Source organism: Colias croceus, chromosome 4 (assembly GCF_905220415.1).
Source record: "Colias croceus chromosome 4, ilColCroc2.1".
NCBI classification, from domain to species: Eukaryota; Metazoa; Arthropoda; class Insecta; order Lepidoptera; family Pieridae; genus Colias; species Colias croceus.
This window is the reverse complement of record NC_059540.1, coordinates 12,380,042-12,406,178: the sequence shown is the minus strand read 5'-3', so window position 1 is coordinate 12,406,178 and position 26,137 is coordinate 12,380,042. Positions and strand designations below refer to the sequence as shown.

At 33.3% G+C, this 26,137-nt stretch overlaps 1 protein-coding gene across 1 annotated transcript in view; it reads right to left on the bottom strand.

Annotated features, from left to right (window-relative positions):
* Nucleotides 1-26,137, bottom strand: part of LOC123691360 (ankyrin repeat domain-containing protein 29) — a 36,537-nt gene that overhangs the window by 3,235 nt on the left and 7,165 nt on the right. The window contains exons 2-4 of the mRNA XM_045635701.1: nucleotides 5,867-5,977; nucleotides 2,360-2,458; nucleotides 146-244 (exon numbers count right to left, since the gene is read on the bottom strand). Of these exons, the coding sequence (XP_045491657.1) occupies nucleotides 146-244; nucleotides 2,360-2,458; nucleotides 5,867-5,977 (309 nt within the window). The remainder of the gene's footprint in view (nucleotides 1-145; nucleotides 245-2,359; nucleotides 2,459-5,866; nucleotides 5,978-26,137) is intronic.

Genomic DNA, 26,137 nt, shown 5'->3' with positions numbered 1-26,137 from the left:
AAACTACTGAACCAATTTGCATGAAATTTAGTATGGAGATATTTTGATACCCGAGAAAGGACATAGGCTACCTTTTATTGCGAAATATGTACCACGGGCGAAGCCGGGGCGGACCACTAGTATTATAATAAAAGTGGGTGCTTACCGCAGACGGGGCATCTATAGCGGCTCCGGCGTCCAGCAGCAACCTCGCGATGTCAAGGAACCCGCCTTGAGCCGCGAAGAACAGCGCCGTCGTTCCTGTCTGATCAACACACGGCTTTAAATTACCCTCATGTTACACTTTATGCACCCAAAAGTAAGGAAGGCATTAAGGAGAAGGACATTTGGAATCTTAGACACAATATAGTAATGGAACAGGTAAAGAGCTAAGACAGAAAGAAAAAAATTGAAGTTGGATAGAAGAATGGATAACTAGCAGGACAGGCAAAACCCTAGAACTTAATATGTAAAACGTCAAATTCTTAAACTGCAGTACAACTAACGTTTTTGGAGGTTAGAACCAAAAAACTATACCGAAATATCAGTTGTTTAAAAGAATAACGTTATTCCTCTACATAATATATCGTGTCTGTAAATATAAAATCCAACATCAGAAATGTTATTACAGATTTTCCATTAAAGAATATCCGTTACGCCTAATGTTTCGGTCACATGCCTTTCTGAGTTGAGACCGCTAACTCTTGCATCCGTGTTTGCGTTTACAATCATGCACTTATCTCCGGAGATTAATAAATCAAATAGAACAATGCAGAATTCATAAATGTTACAAAACTGTCTTTTTTAATACCTACACAAAAATTGCCTTTATTAAAATAATCGATGAACAGGGTGGTTCGTACAATAAATTTTTAAACGAAGGGTTAAAACCTCCTATATCGGGAAGCTATTGTAGTCGACATTGCAAAAATAGCAAAAACAAAGGGCCTTTTGTTATCGTAGTGACATTTTGCGTGTGTGAACGAACTTGAATAGCCTCATTCACCTGGAACAGGGGAGTGAGTGCTATTCATGGCGATAAAAAGTGAAAGGCTAAATAGGTCGCTTATGTGAAATGTGAAGCAGTCTGATTCGTGTCATCATCTTTGCTTTTGTGACTTCGGTTTTATTTCATTTTGAATGAGACCAAAACATTTCTAGCTATTTCTAGGATCATTAGAAGTAGACTAAAGTCTAAAAAGTTAACTTTATAATAAGCTAGTTCAACTTTTTTTTTATTGGGAATAGGGAAGCGCTTGACCACAATCTCGCCTGATGTTAAGCTGAGATGTGGTCTAAGATGGAACGCGCTTCCCTAGAAGGTACCTGTTCACTCTACGCTTGAAGACCCCCATAATGTACTCGTCGGGGAACACAGATTCAGGAAGCTGGAACTTCCACTATAAGAATGTTATGATAACCAACTCTCCATACTATCACTGAATACACAAATATGCATTCATTGCCATTTCATTAGCAAACTATTGCATGATTTTGCAAGTTTCATTAATGTAGTTTTAAATGCAGAAACGCACAACATCGAGTCGGACATTAATTTTAACTTTTTTGCGTGCTTGCGTGGTACATTTAAAAAACAACAACAAAATTAGCAATAAGCAATTTTGAATATCTAGTTATGTATTATTTAATAATATTGCGCCAGTTATTGGCTGTAGGTACATTCCAAATTTTGTTTATTTTAGTTGCTTGACGTCAATGTGGTAACTATTGGCAATTCTTATATCCATGCATTAATAAATTTACAGAAATATCATGATTTATAATATGTACTTATGTTATTAAAGCTGACAATATGAAAGTAAAAGATTCCAAATTCAATAACTCACAAAAATCTAAAATTCAAACTAAAGCAATACTTTTTAGTAAATATAAATAAACTATTATAAAAAAAAACCTTCTAATAACTCTAAAATATTAAGAACTTATAACTAATTTTATCTAAATATAAATAACAAATAATACAAAATTATAGATTCACGAAAGGAGCATACTGTATGTTTACACAGCCAGCAAGATTACCGATGTCGCTCGTCACTAAAAAATTTCTAAGTACCCTCATTAGGATTAAGAACTAATAATAAGTATTAAAACATTTATGTAGCGGTTTGTGGGCTTATGGTGCACAGAAAAACTCGAACGAGTTTATGATTGCATCAATGTAAATTAAAAAATAAATAAATAAATAAATAAATAAATAAAAAAAAAAAAAAAATCTACTATGGTACCAAATATAACTAAGCACTTATTACTAAAGCTTATCAATAATCAACATCACTATCCCACGATACTCCTACAATCTATTCATACCTTTACTTCTCTAGAATACAACAAATTAGAAAAGCTATGAGCAGTAACATACCGTCCTGCAACACGCGGGGTCGGCTCCTTGCGTCAGCAGCTCTTGCACGCACTCCGTGTGCCCCATCGCGGCTGACAGAATCAGCGGCGTGGTGCCGTCCTGCAAACATACATACATATTACATAATGTTCAAAATCAACTTCTTTTAACTAGACTTTAGAAGCTCATTGAAATCTCAGGATACAATAATTGATTATTTACCACCGCTTCGGAAGGTAAACCACCTTACTTCACGTACAGGAAAGAGCAACCAAGAAACTCTGTAGTTGCTCTATAAAATCACATAGTATCTTATTGTATTCTTTAGTGATGTTAAAACTTATTAAAACGCTTAAAAAGTTGTTTGGGAAGTTTATTGAGCAATTACTTTGACGTCAAAGAAAATGGCTACAAGATGATGCCCTAGATTCTAGAAAACTTCCTGTCACCAGGTCATATTGTGAAGCAAACAAATATACTGAAATCTACCTAGATACTTTCGAGTTATACTGAATTTGATATCCCAAAGCAGGTTGATCGATAAATAAATCACGGGAAACTCATAAAGTTAACTCGAACACATCCAATAAGCGATGGCGTGATGAAACAACGGCACAATCAGTTAATGTGAAATGAACATTCGCGCCGCTCCAGCGAGCGGCTTGTTACGTGTTTGTATGGAAATGGGATCTCTGGACGCGACGCAGCGTGACTGCTTTTTCTGGATTCTCTGAACATCGCTAGTGCAGGATGTGGTGGTTGCTATGCTATTGTTTTTTTGTCAGATCATTAGAGTGCATAGAGCTTGTGTGAGAGAATTTTTTTTACCTTATTTTTCATCTCTTGTCTTCAATGTATTGTTTTCTCTATTCAGTGACTAGACGTTAATTTTAAATAGGTAGATAGACATAGAGTAAAATTAAAAGTAGCCTGATAAAGTTAATTTTTGGTATGGAAATCTAATGTTTAAACATGGCCACATTTCTTTATAGGATCAATATGGAAAGGAAAAATTTCGGCAACCAACCACGCTAATACATGCAAATACCATAAATTTTGATAAACTACGATGATAAATCTCGAATAAATAGCTACAAAAATAACCATAATTATGGTATATAACGAGATAATTAGCCCAAAATTCATGCTGAGTAATACGAAGAGATATGCAAAACATTAGCAAGAAAAACAGAAATCAGTCACGCACGTTGCTATCAAGGTTATGGTGAAATATTATGGAGGGACAAAAAGTCGATCCATCATAATGTAGACCTTTCTCCTTACGTAACCATGAGCGGCCACAACAATCTTTGATGATTCGGCTATTATGCCTTAATCTTTGTTTGTCGTGGAACATTGAAGATTTTGGTTCTCATGAAATTTATAAAGGTTATGCATAAAATGCTGAATTGGTCTTGGTTTACGAGCTTATGTATAAAGAATTTGGTGGTCTTGGACTTTATTAGCCATATTGATGGTGGGAATAAAAGTGGGGAGCTGTTTGATTTTTTAATGTGATTGTTAACCAAAAACAATGTGTTATGAGTTAGAACTGTATGTAGAGCGAGCGTTCATTTTCCGAAAGAGTTTAATGTATCTTCCTGTGCTATTTGGGTCACATCTGGACAAAAGCAGATTCCATGCTTTGTCAGAAATGGAATCGTCATATACGACGAATTATAGTAGTTTGCATTTCTTTAATTACTATTTTATGCTTATTATTAAAATTTGCATTAAATTATAATTAATTTATGAACGAAACGGACGGATTAATGTAAATGTGGCGTTAAATTTCATTATATTTTTCTATGACCGTGAAATATGAGTACTTAATTAAACAGTGTTGCGATTCATACGATGCATATACGATGATGTCAATGAACTTCTATGAACGTAAAGGTGTTTATCTATTAGCAATAATTTGAAATGCGTAATAAATTCGCGATTGGAAGCGGATATCTTGAGAATCGCTGATATATTTTTTTTAATTTTTCACTGTCAAGTACGGTAAGAATAGAAATGAAGAAAAATTGTTTTTTCTTTGTTTTTTTTTATTATTAAAGATTACGTACCACATAATTATAATTCTTGCTTCGTGCGATCTCTAGAGGAGGAAATGGAGCACGAAATCTACTGCTTTACAATAAATGTTTAAAAGATGTACCTAAGTACCTAGTAGAGTCTTGTAACAATGCGAGATTACGTTCACGTTAAATAAAATTATTTTTACCAGCACTTCTAATTCTTTTGTATTTGCAGAGACTTGTCAACTTGTGTAAACGATGCTTTTCAAATATGCGTACCTAATTGTTATTTTCTATTTGCGCGATGTTATCATTAATTTATTCATTCTCCATTTCGCAAATTAAAGACGTTATCGGTACATTACGAAACTTTTCACCTACAATAAGAAACCGTTTTCTCTTGATTTAATTACTTTCTTGCGTCATAAGTTCCAGAAAAACTTCAACATCACTGCCAAAACCGCAACGACTATTTTTAAAGCTTAATAGTACTTCACAGTACGTTATAAAGCACTCGCTACCTCGTTAACCTACAGAGCTGTAAAAAGCACTAAACATTAAACAAATTTCATATTTATTTTAGTTGCACTGCAATGGAAGTTACTAGAACATTTTAAAACAACGGGATTCTAAAAATATTTGTGTGTGGTTGAAAATAGTTCAGAGAGTTCCTTCCTGAATGCTAATTGGTTTTAAAATTGAGAGGAATCTTGCCATATTTTATGAGTGTGCGTCGATTGTTCTTTTCTCTCGTAAATATTAAGCTTTTTATTTTTTAACGTTCACATAACAGACATAATCTAGACAAATACAAAATCTTCCTTACTTTCTATACTGTCTTGTTAGTGTAGGTATACGATGCCTGTCGGCTGTAGGTATATTATATCAACGTGAGATATAATACGTTATCGCTTTTACCTTGCATTTCCAATTTTCCAGATTCTTCAAGCATATAATAATATTAAAAAAAATTATTTGGATAAATCGACACTTCAAACAGAAACTTTACATATACTTGCGATTCTCAATACAAATTTCGCAAGCGTCTAAACTCTAATGAATGCCACACGTGTTCAATTTACATACCGGGCCTGTGACTTTCGACTTATCCGCTCCGATTTATATTGTTTTTCGACGAATTTGATTTTAGCAATGTTGCAGGACTAGTTATTTTTTGAGTGAAGTTGATATAAAAGGCGTTATCGAATAAACCTGTACCTACTTTCATAATATACTCGTCTATGTGTCATACGTGGTTAGACCATTTTTAACGATTTCCGTTCATTTATCACAGAGTAGCACTTAGTTACACGTTATTTTAATGGTAAGAAATAAGAATTATGCTGCATTTTTTCTCTTCTTTTCTATCTCACTATCAATTTATCTATAGAAACGATTTTCCGAATCGGTGGAAATTTCAAAAAAATTACTTCACAAACACTTGTAAAATAGTTGGAGTTTTTATTTATTAAATAAGATTTTTGATGATAATACATGAACTCACCCGATCTCTGGAGTCAATATGCACTTTGCCGGTATCCAAGAGCTGTCTGAGCCTGTCGCAGTCTCCGCGCAGCGCCGCGAGATGAAACTGCACGTCTGTCCGAGATTCTTTCTGAAAAAAATAATAGTTTTATTAGTTCAAGTATGTAACTTCTAGTAATTATAATATGTAGTGACCGCCTCCTTGGTGAAGTGGTTAACGCCTGAACGTAGAACCGAGTGGATCTGGCTTCGATTCCCGTTAGGGAAAGAAATATCTTGGTCTGGTAGAAACAGAAGGCTATTCATCTACTTGTTCGTAAAGAGAATCGATCAGTGAAATAGATTTGGATCTGCCCCATACCCCACTAGGGGACACGGAACTTCTCTTATAAATAGTAGTATTACTATAAATCTGTGAGATTTCTAGTAAATTCTAATTATAAGCAGTAGTTGCAGTATTTAATTGAAGAAATAGGCCTTGATTGGCAATATACACGTGTTCAGCGCTTACGATAGACATTGGTTATTTTTAGAAAAATCTATAGTAGTTTTATATAACAAGAATCTATTATGTCATTGACGAGATGCAGACCTAGCACTAATTATACAGAGTTAACCTAATTTTCTTCACTAGCCTGGCTCTATATTTTCTTTTATTTCGGTTACAATTTAAGGCCCATTCTTACACATTATTTATTCGGAAAGTACGTTCATACTTACATAATAAGAGCAAGTTATTACAAACTTTTATGACAACTGTATCCTTATGTTAATTTTAAGAGCCTATACAATGTCAATGTACAAGGACAATCAAAACAACGTTATATTCTAGCATACAGGTAAAAATAGTTTTACATGCAAAACTCTAATCCCTTGATACTCATAATGCTATAATCACACAAATAACTTGTATAGAGAATATTTTCAATAAATCATAACCACAGGTCATTTACGTCAGCTCTATAATACCATATTCCGAGTCATACACTGACACAGTGTTCGCGTCAGTGTAATTGTTATCAACGGTATATGTAACTGTTGTTGTGATCGTACTGATGTTATGTAAAACTGTATTCAATATACATGTGATAATGATTATAAATATATAGTTTATTAACGCAAAGTTAGATAACGGATGCGTGAATTAATGTTGCAAACTGTGTACGAGATTTGAATTACGAAAAGTAATTAAAATACATATATACGATATTAAAAGTATACATTGTATAAATATATGATAGAAGTGAAGAAGTTATTCAATGTAAAACTGGCTGTACATATAGGTAGGTAAAAATAAATAGAAATTGTTTAGAGTTAGCTGTCTCTACTCTACAGCAATGCATAATGCATATATATATCTAATCATTATTAAGGTACCAAATATTCGTCAATTTATCTATAAATTACTAAATAAAGATCCAAGAGGTCAAAACACGTGAGAAATGAGTAGTAACCTTGAGAAATTAATGACGATAATCGTGAAATAAATAGCAGGTAATAAACATCGTACCTGCAACGTGTGTGCTAATTTAATTCATCCTGCTGCGAAGTCGTTATGTTGATGGCATTTATAACCGTGAGACTGTGATTTATCTTGTTTGTTTCAAGGAAATAATCATTATAACATCTGAGAATTGATAAATTTTTTATGTGTTTTTAAGTGAATTAAATGATGGAATTCGTTTCTAAACACGTTTCCTCTCCTATCAAGATGACCCGGGACGACATACCTATAGCTATATCATACGCAAGAATAAGGTCCGTTAGAATTTTCGGAAGGAGGTTTTAAATTTTACCATTACAAATTATCTGATACTTCCACTTTAATCCATTAGCTAAATTTAAATTGAGCTTGAATTCCCGTTCGTATAATTACTTCCACAAATCATCAGCTCAAGATAAATTAGATTGAAGATACTAAAGACAGCAATCTATAATATAAAAATGAATCGCAAAATGTGTTGGTAAGCGCATAACTCGAGAACAACTGAACCGATTTCGTTAATTCTTTTTTATTACATTTCTTGAAGTAGGAGGATAGTTCTTATGGAGAGAAAACGTAAAAATGTACCACGGGCGAAGCCGGGGCGGACCGCTAGTCATAAAATGATTAATTAACTTCTACAGTTAATAGCGTAAGAATTATTGAAATTGCAATGAAAAACAGTCCGGTGAAGGATTTATATCTTATCTTAGGTAATACCATTTTGATTCAGAGGTCCGTATTTGAAATAAAATTAGAGGACATTTTTGTAGGAATTAAAAAGAAAGAAAAGAACAAAAAAATCAAAATAGTAATAATTAAATACAGATTAATGATACCAATAAACCCGCAAATGATTTCTTCGTACGTGAAGCAACAGTAAACACATTTACAGACACATAAAAGCGATCATAATAGTGAAGTCGTTGCTTACAGAACTATAATTTGTGCTTTCAATGGAGACAGCAGAATTATAGCGTCTGGCTGGATCGTTTAACGTAATGACCAATCATTTAGACGGACATACAAATTAAAACCGTCTTGTTTGTCTGCTGTGCCATAGATACTAGAATTGAATGTATGAGAACGGGTTGAACTGATATCATTGATTGAGTGGTACATGAATGGATACAAGTCTTATGATACGGGCAAAGTCTGCATTGATGTATTGATTGCTAATATTATAAAGCTGAAGAGTTTGTTTGTTTGTTTGAACGCGCTAATCTTAGGAACTTTTAGTCCAATTTGAAAAATTCTTTCGGTGTTAGGTAGCCTATTTATCGAGGAAGGCTATAGACTATCATCACGCTAAGACTAACAGGAGTGGAACTGCGGGAGCAGCTAGTCTAGAATAAAATATATGTTTTTAGATAGGTATATCTCTATACAATCAGTGTTAAAAATAGCAAGATAGAGCATTTTTTTATATTTGGTACTTGTAGGATATTTCAAAAGGCACTTAAATACGATTTCTCAGTTTCTCAGTTTATTATGTAAAAAGCTTAGTTTGAAAAACAGATCGAAAATAATATGCAATTTAAATAATAAAATCCGGCTAAATCTCTCTTGGAAAAGTTTTATAACTTTAGCCAAGCTCAGTTGATTAGCGAAATTCCCTAAAAGTTTGGTTTATATCGTGTTTGGAATTAATACTCTGAATCCATTTATCTCGAATTTCACACTAACGAGTGTTAGGTTCTATTATTATTTATCTATATAATGTACCTAGACGAAGGGCTTTGCAAGCTTAGAGGAGGTGAGAGAGCGCCAATATGTGGCCAATATGCGTGGAGCAGCGACGCGCGTCACACGTTGACAAATTGTGAATATTATATAACTTATGTGAAGAATACTAATAAAAGTGTTATTTGAAGTATTTGCTGGTTTAATTGAAGCTGAAGAATCCTGTGACAATACGAGAGAACAGATAACTTTGTAGAAAAATAGAAATAAATGAAAAGGTTTATTTTATTTTTTATGTATTACACTTTACTAGGCTAGTATACATATTTCTTTTATTTCTTATAGCTAGACTAGCACAGAGGGCGGCCTTATCACTAATGAGTGATCTCTTTCAGGCAAAGTTATTCTTAGTAGCAGAGATAGTTCCTCAATAATAACGATTTCTGTTCCATAATAACGAATCTCTAATTTTGGATATAATATAGTTACATAACACATAAACATAAGATTTAGAAGACCCTATAATAGTGTAATAATAAAACCAAGATTTACGCCTCTGAAAGGCTTAGGAACACTGCAATAAATTGTAATTTAACAACAGCTTTTCGAGAGCCGTTCTGCTATAATCCGATACTTGTTTTCGGTAGCGGGTAGCATTTTAACGTTACAATTTATGAGATATTGTTCAGTGTCTATGGTAAAATTATAAACTTAATTTGCAAATTATTGAAAAATGATTATTATTTAAAAACTATCAAAAGTAGTGGAACAAGGCAGTTGGAAAAGTCAGTATTTATTAAAATTCAGTATTCATAATCAATATTCATTACGGAAAGCATAATTCCAAAAATAAGACATCGCAAAAGTTTTCGCTTGTTGCATCCTCTTGACACTGATTTCTGTAGAAGGCTCATAAATATAGATGACTGTATTGCTGTTTTCGTTTTTGTCAGTTTCAGCATTTTTGGCATCATTATCTTGTATTTTTATAAATTATTCAATAGGTTTATTAATATTAAAACATTTGGTTTTGATTTCTGGTATATTCATATATTTTCGGGATCTGTCTTATAGGTACTTTCTTAACTTGCAATTAGATATTTAGTACAAAATATAAGTAGGACAGCTCCGCCAAAACTAACTCTAAAAGAATCAAATCATTATAATAGGCGAATACTCATACAGATAAATAATTGACACTTGCTCAATATTTTATAGTCATGAAAAGGAAATGAATAGCTCTTGGCAACGAGCAGCAAATAGCAATAAAACAATGTTTGAAGACAGTTACTATTATCTTTTAGATGAAAGTGGAAGCATAATACTAAAATAAAGAAAATATTAAATAACAGTTTTACAATAACTATTTCTTCTCCAAAAGTTTGTTCTTATTTACGAATATTACTTGTATTTTAACATGCACTATATAGTAGCCTTTTCAAAAATATGTTTAAAAAAAATACCAGATAAAGAAAAAGACAGGTGAATAGCTATTAAGTGGCCAAATAGAGAATTCACATTTTCATACTAAAAATGTAGTGAAACAGTAAAAGGTCAACATAAATTTTGCTTAACAACCGAGTTCGTTAAAAATTAAATTATGTACTCGTCCAAATGGTGAAACATAACTATAAAGCTAACTATAAAGTTGAAAAAAAAATCATAGTTTACGTCGCTGAGAATTTATTTATAAATTTGTTACGCTGCTGTTACATAGCAAGGCCCAAGGACGTGAATTCAAAAACTTAATTGCAATTGGTTCATATATGTACATACTCTATATCATTGTCGATTTAGATGTTATGTAACTTCCAAGTTCCATAGACGTAATCTCGATTGAAAAAAAATCTGGCCTATAAATTTATAATTTATGACCGTACCTATTCTTACGATAACTTAACGTAATCAGGCTGTATGTAACATCCATTATAAAATTGTTGGAAGAAAAAAGACACCCATAAACATATACTATAACTATGTTAGACCCTGAAAATCAATTTCAGAACACATCCGGAAGTCATTACCACAAATAATGAGTAAGTCCCTCGCTTACCTTTCGCAATACCCACAGGTAATTCTGATGCAAATGCATTAGCAAATGTAACTTTCGCCTGAGTCACTTGACCCCGCGATCCTGCCAGGAATATCGCACAGGAGCGGCGAACCGGTTGCTGTGATGCTAACTAGGGTTATTGTACTTTATTATGCAATAAACAGCCTGGAGGAGTATGAAAGTTATGTTTAAATCTATGAGAATACAGGTACGAGCCATTTTAAAGATATACAGAACACGCTATGCGTAACGAAATTGACAAACTTTTGATTATTTCTACCACCAAAAATACGCCTTACATGCATGGTATCCTAAAAATAATCTACTACATATTATGTATGTATATAGAAGTTAAAAAATAAGCAAGTGTAATATAGACTAGTTAATAAAATAATGAATCTCTTTATATCTAGATCACTCTTTTATCGAAAAAATAACTTGTATTTAATGTGGTCAAAATCTAAAAATATCCAGTCAGTTTAAAATCTACGATCCAACGGCTACAAAATTTTATTATTAAAACTTCATAAAATACTACAAAAAATAGGCTCGTTGATACGCGTCTAATTGCATTTTCACGGTATAAAAATGATTGATAGCATGAATGAACGAACAAGGTATTTTTGCTATAAAATAAAAATTAATATCGTACGTAGTATGGTATAGCAAAGGGACAAAAGGATACTTATGCAAAACCTGATGCATTAAATAATGTAAGAATTAAAATAGATGTTTAAACTGTACGAGTAGATGAAGTCATCATAGAAGTTAAAGTCGACAACAGTGTCAGAAGCAATGATTGATGGTAACCATAACATGCTTTCACCGCTTTTAGACGTCTTAATTTGTGGTTCCATTCTCCATTTACGTAACCATGATGTATGGTCTGTCAAATCAACGTCTATTTACCAGCTTGCTTATAAAAGAATAAGTAACAATGCTTTAAATTTTTCTTATTAGTGGCAGCAGAGTTTAAGTAATCGTTTTTTTTTGGAAAGCACAAGAGCGCTTTCTTCCTGTATTTAATTTGTGGTGGGTGCAATGTCTTTTGTGTCCTACTTCTCCTAGTGTCCTTATCCTAAAACTTTTAAGTAAACGTAACGTTTTCGGAAATAGCATCAGTTAACACACATACCAAACTGAAAGGAAACTATAACGCTTAAAAAATCGTAAGTATCATTAGATTTGATTACTATCAGTTAATTATTTCTATAGAAATATTATACAACACCACGCAATCAGTAGAAAGGGAACGTCAAAATAACCATAATAGTTCATAACAATCTACGTAATTAAAGCCAATGGTCAGTTCACACCTACACAAGACAATGAACGCCTGACCCACATCTCGTAATAGCGAATTAAGATTACGATTACACTCGTTACGCAACCGCAAAGGTAGATCGCGATTATCCACTGATCAACTTCATAGATGTTGAGATAGGTGAGTCGGTAATTACACCGGTTAATTAAGTTTAAGAAGAACTGCTTAAAATTTTCCAGGAAAAAATGTACTAATTTAAAGGGTACTTGGATTTTTTTTTCCAAAAGGCACTTTATAGGAAGAAAAAATAGATATATCAACAAATTAGCAGCAAATGCTTCGACTAATTGTTTGTATGCTGTCAAATTTGCGCAAATTAGCGAATAGCGTGGTTCCTTACTTTTTTCCTGGAGCTAGCGTGTCCAGTCTGTTCTGTAGCGTGCTACCTCTCAAACATGGATAAGGAAACGTCGATAGATCGGTGTGACGTGACAATTATTAAGATTTCCCGGTGCCGTATAAATAATTTGATACGAAACTTTCTATATAATCTTCCATATTAGTTGGGCAGTGATATTGTAAGCAAATATTTGCACGCGACCGTGTCGTTGGAGAAAGTTGTCTTTTGACACCGATTGCACTCCTTTACGAGCATATGGATTGAAGATACTTATCCTTTTTAATTTTATAACCTCTACCGTTTCTATAAGAAGCATTTTATCTTCTTCTTCCAAAATTGCATGTTCATTGACTTAGTCAAAAGTAGTTCTTACCCGAAGTAACGTTGTAATAGGTAATTTATTATTAACTTGGTTTTAAATTAGTATTTTTTTATTAAAATATCATTTTAGTAAGGTGATTGTATGTTTGTAAGTCTATTATCTTTTTCCTGTTTTATATTTGATCATATGAAAGTATTTCGTATAGCCTTGGCCTACTCTATTAACTGGAATGATTACGACCAAACTGGTTTATAGAACAAAATGAAATAGATCAATTGAATACAGTGTCATATTGTCTATGTCATTTCTGTTACTTCCATGGTAATAGGTTTATTAAGTAGGCCAAGGCTAATACTTTCGTTTGATAGTTCTATAAGAATGAGTGTCATGTGTTGTTTTTGGATAAGAGACAGAAAAAAATGAACATCTTTTTTCCTGATTTTATAAATAGAGCTTTTCAGACCAGCTTATCTGTTATCATATTTTTTAAAATATCCATCTTTAGAGGAATCGTCTGAGAAAATTCAAATCACATTTGAAATTTTCATTCCATTGTAAATATATGAACAACGATTGAGGCTACAGCAGTACAAATACTAGCACTTGTAAGAACAATAACAGTAATTACATCTAATTCAATTGTTATTTGCTCAATATTCATCTATATCTCGATAATCGAAGTAGGAACAACGCAATAGATTAGTCTACTAAGATTAGAGACGGATTGCAGCAAAGATCAACCGTGTAATTGATAATTGACTGTCATAACAGTGAGCAATCTTGATGATGGAGCGGTTACAAGACTACGGTTATAAGGAGTTATAAATTTAGCCTGTATATGATATACATATTTAGATTGAATACCTACCTAAACTTGTAAACCCTTTTAATATTATATAAACTGATGGTACGATACCATAGTGCTTTGTTATAAGTAGTTAGCGCCATGGGCGCTCTAAAACGTAATTGTTTTGAGGTCCAATTAAAAATTTGAATTAAAAAATGTTGCGTTGTTAAATCGAAGTCATTGCAACACTATTTGTTAACAGACAATAAGTAGTAAGAAAAAGATAAAACTTGTCAAATCATTCAAACAATTTATTACAAGCATTGAGAATGATTTAATGTATAATATTATGCGTTATAGGTACATTGCATATAGCCTGTAATAATTTACTGAATCTAGGTCTTAAATGCCAATGCACCTGTATTTATAGCATTCGTTCATGTTAATATGCAACGCTACTTAAATCCAATTATAAATAGTTTGTTTAAATGAAATGCAACGGATATTTCTGTAAGTGATATTATACTTTTATTTTACACCTCATTTGATCCCTGCATGTATGTAGTAAGGTAAAGATTTTTGCATTTGCGATGTAGGTAAAAAGAGAGATAATAATTCCTTTGTTCTGTATGAACAAAGGACCCAGGGAATTGACTGTGTCATAAATAATTCCCCGTTTACAGCCAAGAGCTCATAATTATTCAGCAAATATAAGCGATAAATTTCCAAATACTGGCGAATATATTTAACCATTCGAAACGCACCTCATAGCTTGGGGTTGTGACTTGTGACCCTAATGTAGTATTTGCCCAGAAAATTCAAGATAGACAGTAAAAACTACAAACAAAAGCCAGATTACATACTCCAATATCAACGCTAGCTCAGATGTACGTCCTATCCAATAACCTATACTACTGTACTACCTATAGTAGTATAGTTTATAGTTAGTAGTGTAGTTAGTTTAATGTTCTAAAAGTACACATAGATCACTGAAGCCGCTGCCGAATTTAGAGCATGCTTTAGAAATGGAGAGTTGTTTACATCCGCCGGCACGTCCTAGACTTTTTGTGGTCTGTAGGGTTGCCACACTTTTCGTTTTGCTATCTGGGATACATATTTCTTTACGAAGTATTTTGACCGTTTTATGAACTCTTGATGATATGCTTTCTATGTGACCTTTATTTAAGGTCCATATTAATTAACTCTGAGGAGATTAAACAAAAAAACCTTTAAAAATTATCCTTACTAAACTGATCTAACATAAGCTCTATATAATCTGTAGCAATGGCATCAACAAACTTATCTTAGAATTTTTTCATTACCTATTAAATCATTTATTATTTATCTTTACTGAATCTCTGTGCTAAACCTATTTTATCTCAACGTACAGAAATACACATACTGATTGATATTCGAAGTCCAAAAATAAATTTAAATGGTTAAATTTAATGGTCACTATACTGTACAAGTGAACACCGTTGTGTTGACACTTGACAGTTACCGTCGCAGGCGCACAAAAGCACTGTTATTGTTTTTTGCCGACTTATGTAACTCGTCCTATTTCTCAGCGTGCCGCAGCCGCTTGCTGGCGTTCATTTTTTACTGTCTTACATTTTGGCAGTAGTTCAAATGTTAAGATTATTTGTATTGCGACATTTATAGTTGTATAATGTTTATTTACAATCATTGATGTTAAATGTAATTGCGACATTGATAAGGTTTTTCTTATTGAATCTAGATTTGATATGAAATGTTAATTAATGATTGGTTTTTTAAAAGCACTTGAACGAGAAGTCTTGATATATAATTAATAATAAAAGAGTTCGCTTTATTACGATTCAGTTGGCGCATTGGTTATTGACCCGGAATATCGCCTCTCAGGCTGCTAGGTAGGTACCTAGATTGTATTAAATATAGGGTTTCCGGAACCGGTCTCTTTTTTGAGAACCGGGAATTTCGGTACTTTTCCTTAAAGGAACCGGGATTTCCCGGTTCTTTCGGTATTTTCGGGACTTGGGAGTTTTTTGTATGATAAAATTTTAAACAAGTGTTATGTGTGTTAACAACAAGTCAAAAGTAAACTACAATCAAATATTCAAGTATTTTTATTGTAAATTCAAAGAAATCTAAAAAAATAACATTAGAATTAATCAGACTTTAATCATCAGTCTTCTAAAGTAATTAAATAAAAATCACCATCAATCAGCCTTTCTACTTGTCATTTATATTTTATATGTAAGTAAATAAGTATTTAGGTACCTACTATCAATGAAATGGCAAAAAATAGGCAGCTACTTATCTTAAAATCCTTAGGGCACACTTTTCAATCCTCAAATAAAAGTTATTAGACTAATAAATTAATAACTAGCAAAAATAAATGTCATCCAACAAGTGGTGAGCATGAAACTTTGCCTTGTGTCAGGCAGAACGATGGTGGAATTCTGCGGCAGGTAACAGATCAAACAACTCATCAGAACACTCCCCATTGTAAAGACGATAGAATACACATAAAGATGCCACGTCTCGTCGTAAAGCTAGTGAATCCAGCCGATCGGTAAGTGCTCGGTTGCCGATAACTCTGACGGCTCTTCGTTGCACGCGATCGAGTGGAAGGAGTTGATATTGTGGGGCGCCGGCCCAGAGATGAGAGCAGTATTCCATATGAGGCCGTATTTGCGCTTTATAAAGTAACAAGAGATGACCTGGCCTGAAATACTGCTTCGCTCTATTAAGGACGCCCATTTTTTTAGAAGCTAAAGTAGCTTTGCCTTCCAAATGATAGCGGAACTGAACGTCATCAGATATATCGGCACCAAGAATTCCGATACTAGGCTTTATGCTTAGGGGAGTGTTCTCAAATAAGGGAGCTGTGAGAAATGGGGTTTTCTTGGCTGTGAATGTACATACTTGCGTCTACCGTCAACCAACACCCGGATACTACGAGATGTAAGAAAGCTGGCAATCCACTTACATAATTTCTCTGGGAGTCCATAGGCTGGAAGTTTTGAGAGAAGAGCCCGATGCCACACCCGATCGAAGGCTTTTGCAACGTCCAGACTAACCGCTAAGGCCTCCCCTTTACTCTCGATTGCCGTAGCCCAACGATGGGTTAAGAGAACTAGGAGATCACCAGCTGACCGTCCATGGCGAAAGCCATACTGTCGGTCACTGATCAACTGGTTTTCCTCCAAATAACCCAAGAGTTGGCCGTTAATGATGCTTTCCATCACTTTTGAGAGTAAAGAGGTAATCGCGATAGGTCTGTAGTTGGATGGATCAGAACGATCGCATTTTTTAGGGATCGGGTGTACAGAGGCAGTCTTCCATGAAGCAGGGACAGAGCGACCATGTATTTCACGCGTTTTTTCTATAAGCTCGGAGCTATTTACATTAAAGTTTTGAACTTTTGATCAGTAGAAAGTGTGGAAAAGTAAAATAACAGTGAATAAGAGTTTTACAGTGAAGAAAAATAATGAATTAGATAGTAGGAATAGAAGTTTGAAAGAGTAATAGATAAACTAGTAGTATTAAATAATATTCCCGAAAGAACCGAAAGAACCGGGAATCAAAATTTATTTCCCGGTTCCATTTTACTAACAAAAGAACCGGGAATTCCCGGGATTTTCGGTTCCGGGATTTCCCGGTTCTGAACCCTAATTAAATAGTAGATAAGTATTTATACGAATAATGTTTTTATAGAAAAGTTATTTAGTTTTCTCTTTGATTAGTATAAATCAAATCTTGGTTTGGCCGTAATTTCATATCAAAAAGCTTCTTCAAACAACGAACCCAATACCCATACATAAACGTTTAATTTCACAATAATTTAAACATTCGTGATACTTATGCATTTAAATTGCTTTACGGCTAATTAATAATGTAATTGCAATTTGCAAGTAAAACAGAACAATAAATATGAAGAAATTTAGCAAACAAAGCCGCGAGTATATTTATGTAGAGCCAAGTTAGTCATGCTCTATATACATAAGCTAATTATGTACACGATGTTACATTTAACACATTTATATCTGCTATTTCAATAAGTACCTACACTAATATGTCAGTATTTACATAGTATTCAAATCTGTACATAAACATAGTACAGCCTAGGGACATCATTAAGACTTGTACGTTGCGTCGCGTCTCGCGGTTAAATCTTCTTAATATATATAAATCTCGTGTCACAATGTTTGTCCTCAATGGACTCCTAAACCACTAAACAGATTATAATAAAATTCGCACACCATGTGCAGTTCGATCCAACTTGAGAGATAGGATAGTTTAAACATGTAGGTACCACGGGCGAAGCCGGGGCGGACCACTAGTATTTTTAATAGATACCTACTTAAAATTGTGGAACAGCGTTCTTTTAACATAAAAAGTAATAACCGGACAATAACAATAGTTGAATATAAAATAGTTTTGTTTTAATCATTTGAATTGAAAGACTTCATAATCCATACTAATATTATAAACTAGCTTCCGCCCGCGACTCCGTCCGCGCGGATGTCGGTCTTCGCGTGGATGGTTATTTCTCCATTTTGAGTACCTCTGTCAATAACATCTTATAAATATCTATTGGACCCAATTCCCAAATACGGCTAGGCCTATAATAATAATATAAAAATAAATAGCAGGGGTATTTATTTTTTCAATATTTTCAATGTACAGAATTTACCCTTCTACAGATTTATTATATGTATAGATAAAAGTAACTCTGTCTGTCTCTCTGTTACTCAATCACGCCTTAACTACTGAACCAATTTGCATGAAATTTGGTATAGAGATATTTTGATACCCGAGAAAGGACATAGGCTAACTTTTTACCCCGGGAAATAGGATAAGTTTTATCCCGGAAATCCCACGGGAACGGGAACTATGCGGGTTTTTCTCTGACTGCGCGGGCGAAGCCGCGGGTGGAAAGCTAGTATAATATAATAATGGCTGTTATTTTTTTATAATTCGAAATAGTTAAGAGCCCTTTGTACTGAAACTTTAGGCATTTTAGGCGCTGAGACGGCTCGCGACCGCGTTGCGCAGGAGCCGGCGCGGCATGAACTCCGGTGACCTATGAAGGCGGGCGATTACGCCACAGTATAAATAAATCAGTAGTTCGATTTTATTTGCTATCGTAGGAATGTTGTTGATAAATAAATTTACTACTTATCCTATACCATTAAACGAGCAATATTTGCATATTTATATATATCTATTTTGTTTGTATATTAATGAGTTCTCGAAAACGGCTCTAACGATTTTATAAAAGTTTCAATTTAAGGGTTTACAGGGACGAAAAATCGATCTAGCTAGGTCTCATGGAAATCGTTTTAGCCGTATTTCACGCACAAAGATTTACCCGCGCAATACGTTTCGTAATTTCACCGGTATTCTTATCACTACATAGTAAGTGTAAAACAAAGTCGCTTTCTCTGTCCCTTTGTACGCTTAAATCTTTGAAACTACGCAACGGATTTTGATGCGGTTTTTTTTAATAGATAGAGTGATTCAAGAGGAAGGTTTAAATGTATAATAACATCCATTAAATAGTGGAGAAGTACTGTTATTTTTGAGGTTTCTAATGTGATGTCGTAAAAAATTACATTTTTTCCGCTTACATTGCAAACGCAGGCTGAACCCTACGAGTTTTATCAAAATAATGTACTAAGTATTATACACATTGAAAAGGTCTACAGAAAAGTCCGCGATGGTATATGTCTATCTTTTATGGATAACCCACAATAACTTTTTTTGTCATTTACTTTTTACGACAAATAATGGCTAATTTTCGAAGCGATTTTAACCAATACAACATTAATCCTTAACCAATTAAATACCTTGAATACATTGTTCATTTAATAAAGATCTATATGGCCCTTTACACCGTATGATTTAAGTGAATATTTTCGAAGATATTACAGATTTAAAAATTGCGGGACGTAGCGTTTGCGGCGGTACCGGCCGCGGCCGGCCGCCCGGCTATATAATATTTTATACCAGTGCGAAGCCGGAGCGGGCCGCTATGTTTTTATATACAACGTTCACAGTTTTTCACAGAGATCTGAAATGGAATAAATAAATGAAAAAAAACGAATTACTATAAGTTAGAATATTACTATAGGATCTAGTCTGTGTAGCGAAAGAAACCTTAGAGCATCAAACCAACCGGAGACGACACGCGCAATTCTTTCATAGTCAAAAAGTCTGCCATTATCTGCGGGGGGGGGGGGACGAGTCAACACATACAAATCGTGTTAACACTTACGCATTTTTGGATTACGTCGCTACACACGCACACAACAAAATAATGAAACACCAGCATAGACTAAACACACATAAGTACAAACCTTGGTACAAACACACACATAGACAACTAAATAAATATTTGTGACAAAGTGTGTAAGTGTTTGTCTTGACATCTAAATATTTATCACTTAGATTTATCACGAATGAAAAAGTCGTGCCTGACTTCAAAACATAGCGGTTAAAAAAGTGTGAGAGATTAACAACATAAATTGCATTATACTTATTTAACCCTTAATTGGGCGCGCCTACAAAGTTGCATAAGCGGTCGCGTGGGGTGTGTAGCACCCCAGAATTAGGAAATAAAATAAAATACGAAATACATGCAAAATCAGACTTTTATTAATTAGAACATATTTTGAACTTACATATTAACCAACTTTTAAACATTTTTAATATAATTAACTTATTTTTTTAATATGAAAAATATTTTTTACAAATCCTAGTTTTAACCGTTGCAATTTTTACAGACTACAATCATATGGTCATTGCACACATGTTTATGGCATTTAAAACATTCAGTCTTTGTTTTCCTATCCTTACTTCTTGGACATACATGACACCTTTTGTATGATTGCGATCGGCCTGCTTCAGAAGTAGATTCTTGGTCCGAAATTTCATGCTGTCTTTTTAGTCGTTTTTGCAGCGGTCGTGGTACTGTGGGTATGCTGGCTCTTGATATTTGGTGAGGTTTAACTAAATCAACAGCCAGTAACTTTAAAAATAGTCTTTGGGATATATTGGGGTAAATTTTAGATTTTTATATTACATAGGAATTGATACCTGTGATATTGAAAATGATGAAAAAATATCACCATCGGCCATCTTTTGGTACGTCTTCCTACATTATAAGTGGCGCACATTTGGTCGTTCGTATCAACTCAAAAACAAAATGATTGATCATGACTTTGAGAGGAGCTTGCTAAATTTTGTAAAGGGACCTCATCCTCACTACTCCACTGATCATTCGATTCGTTTTCGCTTTGCTCCGATTCGGTGACATGGTCACTACTTACTATTACGTCATGATCTTGCTCATTTTCAGATGCACTATCAATAGCCTCTTCTTCTTCTTCTATCAACTGCATAATTTTCGGGATCTTTTAGTCCACGTGGAATTTTACTGGTAACCTAAAACAAAAATATCACAACATAACCTCAAAAATTTCAAATTATTATAATTGAACACTGTTAACATTTATTACTTGCAAAATACTATGTTTTAAAACAGAAATAATAAAATTACCAATTGGCCACTTACTCGGAATTTAGACCACACAAACAGTCACCTGGGGTGTCGTGCACCCCAAACACGCTCTCCGAGCCCAACCATCCACAACCGAGCGCCGCTCGCAACTGAATCGTGTACGTTTTACGTGTTTACGAAGCTACCTGGAAGAACAGCGCGCTAAATTCAAATTTTAAGAAGTTGTGAGCCTGGAAACCCGCTCTGGGGTGTATGACACCCCACGCGACCAATTAAGGGTTAATACGAGGTAAAACTGTACTTTATCGGACGTCGAGTTGAAATGCGTAAATTTTTTTGTGGTTAGCTATTGTCCTATGGAACATAAATATGAAATTTCAGTTGACGGAACCTTTTACTTTTTGAGCTATCAATTTTTGAAAACCAGAAAATTACTATAGAAAGTTACTTCATGTTGTTTTTGTTACGCATATTTATTGTTTACAATTTGGGATATTTCGCTCCTGTTTTTACACGTTCACTGACATTAGCAAAATGGCGGTAGGATCGCGTCAACTTGTTTTATATAACCGCTATGAACGGCGCTACGGCTATATAGTATGTGTTTTTAGGCCCGAAAAAGTGACATTCTTGTTTTATTTAAATATCTAAGGAGCTTCTCTTTTTGAATGCACGAGTAGAACACCCAGAGTTTTATTAAAAAATATTTAAAATATTGGAATTTTCGCGGCCGACTGATCTAAATAAATTCGTATAATAATAGATAATTTATTATGTTGCTAATATATGTCTAGTGTGATTACAGGCGCAAATTATCCCTTTTTGAAATTTTCGATATTATCCATAGAGGCGAAAGTATTGTTATTTTTACTGATTTTCGTTTTTATTTTTTTATATTATATGCAGGCGTTAGTAGAAGAAAATAGTAATGCAAATTCGGTGATTTACTAAATTTTATTAATTGATAATCATTGAATTCGTTTTGAAATAGCCTGTACTTTGTAATTTTTAGTGTATAAATAGATATTTATAAAATGTGGTGCTAATTTTTTTTTGTTTGTAATATATTATCCCGCTAACGCTATTGTATTTTCGTTGTTTTATTTCAAGTGAACACCCATACAATTTTGTCACGAACCGCCTCTGGTTGTTGCTCTAAGGTAAATTGTAAAATGAAAATAAAAATTATCATACTGATTTAGCTAGTCTGTTAAAATAGATAATATCTAATTATTCGAATATTTATTTTTTTATTGTAAATGGGAACTTATTAAATACTTACGCAATACACTTTCTGATCTTCTTCACTTTAGGTAGGCTTCTTTTCCTAATTTTGCATTTTTTATTCGCCATTTTAATTAAATCACAACTTACAAAAAGTATTTATTTACAAACACTGTTTAAAAAAAATAGGTTATTATTGTGTACTTCGATACGAGTATTTTTTTAAGTAATTTCTATATATTACACTTATTTTGAATAAACTTAAATATTATATACGCAAACGGCGACTACAACGTGGTTGCGAGCAAAAATAGCACAGGTCCTCCTTCGATGACGTCCGGCTGGACTCTGTCGGCACTGGGGTGGTGCTCGCGAGTTGCAATTTACGTATTAAATTTTATATAGAAAAAAATAAGGGCTAAATTATAAATCTATCCAAAAATTTCCCTGTAAAACCTGATTAGTAAATGAAATGTAAAATTTTCATAAACATAGCGTTCCCCTAATTCTCATAAAACTGATTATGCTTTCAAAATCGATGTTACTTCTGAATTTTTTTTTATCGAGTGAAATGTTTAATATTGTGTTTCTATCCAAAAATTCCACTAGATCAAACGTTTATCTGTACTATATATTTTTTTAGGATTTTAAATATGATGATTTCTCTGAAAATAACATGATTTAGAAACATGAATTTCAATCCATGGCCCCTTAAGGAGCTAAAGGAAAATCTATTGTACAGACAATTTGCAAACCAATTGTGAATATAAAGAAAATGGCAATTCTAAAACGTAATATGTACTTCAAGGCTTTACAAAAGTATGTGGAATGAGAATTTAATTGAGTTTATTGTTCCTTGTGCAAACAATGAAAAGACAAAAGTACGTTTCATCATCGGCTCTTACAAAGAAATCATTCAAGCATTTTCATTTTATTTTAAAGCGAAGTTTGAATATGAAAATATAAAAAATATAAATATGAACATATAAAAAAACAAGTATTGTAAATGACATTCAATCACCAACAAAAATCTTTTTTTTTTTTCAAATTTAATTTTTATTAATCTCTCTTATCTTTATCAAACTCTATGTTTAGATCTCCCCATCAACGCTTATTATTCGTTTTCCAAAAATCATAAAGAAACTTCGATATCCTTGAACAAATTAGTGTAATTAACATTAAGAATAAGCATATTTAGAATTGAAAAGCTAAATATTGCAAAAAGAAAGAGCCTACACAGAGGTCAGTTTCATAATCTTAAAGTTCGATGTACCTTCGGTCGTGCCCTTACTTTTTGTGCTCGCCTGCGCTGGGCTGCATTGCGCAAGCCAGCTTTAGAACAACTTGCATTTTTGTCTTAGCTGCATTTTAATACAATAAAACGTAAATCACGATTAGATCTCTAATAATATTGGGAAAACTAAAAATTAAACTCAAGCTCAAAGATTTTTCGAATGTTTCCTTTCGAAAGGTTAAAATGGGACTTTTATTTATTCATATACGCTGGACATAGAGTAGCTAATGCTTATTTGTTTGTCTATCTTTTTCCACAAAAATGTCTGAATGATTCAAAGTACCAATTGAATGTCGAATCTTGACCTTCAATTTTTCATGCCAAATTTAATCAAAATCGATTCATCATTTGAGCCATGGTTTCTTTGCAGAGGCTTTGAATTTTTGACATTAGTATGGATTGCAAGGATATGAGTACCAGTAAAAAAATATCTTATTACAACGAGAACAATGACTAATCGGCTAAGGAATCAATTTTTCTTAAGCATAGACCACAATGACTAATCATGTAACGAATCAATTAACATTAAGCATCAGTTACAACTCATGGTAACCCTTGTACACAATTATTTAGAGCTCCAAAGTCCAAACCAATTAAAATAACTACGGAAGCAAAAGTATCGACTTTTCTAAACTACGGCATTCACAGCCTTGACATTAACCCATAGTAGTAAATAACATATTTGGCAACTGTTATTTGCCGACAAACGTTACGGTTAAGGTCAGAACAAAACTAATGGAAAAACTACTTCGATCGCTGCTTAACTTTCTACTATTTGCATTTACAAAACGTTTCTTTTCAACAAATCTAATTTTACACCAGTTGCACTTAAATAATCTTCGTGATAAAACTTAAAATACCTTTTCAACATTTATCTTCGTTGAACATATTTTAAAGAGGAAAAAAGATAGTAACTGGACATCAGGGGATAATTATCAATCGAAAAATATTTATAAAACAAAATTCCTACCCCATAGTTAATTTAAGATATCCATAAACTAATATTTCCAAATACCTCATTAACAATATAAATTTTATCTCTAATTAGACAAAAACAAGTTTTACTGCAAACAAGGAAGAAACCTGATGCCTACAGTTTTTGTTCCAACCAGTTTGTTGACGACAAAAACTGACAATTACCTATAAAGTAGTCAATAAAGCATACCTAAAAGTATATTAAAACTAGGTTACAGAGTCAGACTATTTCATAAATAATGTGGGAACAAGCATATGTTATAGGTAATAACAATTTATTATTACTAAGGTGATATTGGGTCGTAAGAAAACCTTTTCAACAGACCTTCAAGGTTAAAGAAAAACTTGGTCAGAATTTCGACAGGTTGAGGATTTAGTAAATTATTGAAAGCCTATTATTTTAACTTGCAAGGGATATAAAAGGATATTGGTGTGAAGTTTTCGGTGATACATATGAATTGAATTAAAAAGATGGCTCAAGAAAATGCTCGCAAACAAAATGTAATGCGATTACTATTTTCAGCTCAAGATTATTTGTTACCTACTACGAACAAATTATTATAGAAAACTGGATCAAGAAGAGCATAATTATTAATAGTTAAAAGAGACCTCAGAACCTATAACATCCTTACCTTAAAAATAAACTAAAAGAGGCATGTCCCCAAACTATTCAGATTTCTTCTCTAACAACCCGAACAAGTTTCATAACGAAATTACAAAGTTAATAGATTTCCTCTTGACATTCCTGAGGCCGGACGGCATAAATACAAAAAAGTTTATGAGCAAATTGCCGAACTTCCCTTATTAACATCAAAGGATGTCATGGGAACGAAGCCATGTCATGAGTTATGAAATTCGTAGCATATCTAAAATCACTACTGTTTTGAAGCTAAAATTACATTTATAAATGTGCTTTCTTTGTTATTTCCGCGCTTTAAATGGATACATTTATTCCAAAGTAGAATTATTTAGGGCTTAGAACTGCCTTTGTAAATTTCCTCTTTACAATAATCTCGCTCGTTTTCTGTAAAATACTTGTAGCTTCTGATTATAATTTTTAATAGGTCACCGTGTATCATGAGCCATTTATTTTACATAGATATCATTTGTTTCAAAGTCAGTCAAAAATTATAATAAAATTTTTCATTCATAAAGCAAAACTTTATCATATTATTCATGAGATATGAAAGGAAAAATCCTGAATAAATAAAGAGGTGCTGGGTAAAGCCCGAATCGATATCAGACGGAAGGCACACACCGTCGCCGCATGCATTTTATTATGAAAAGGAAACCCAGGA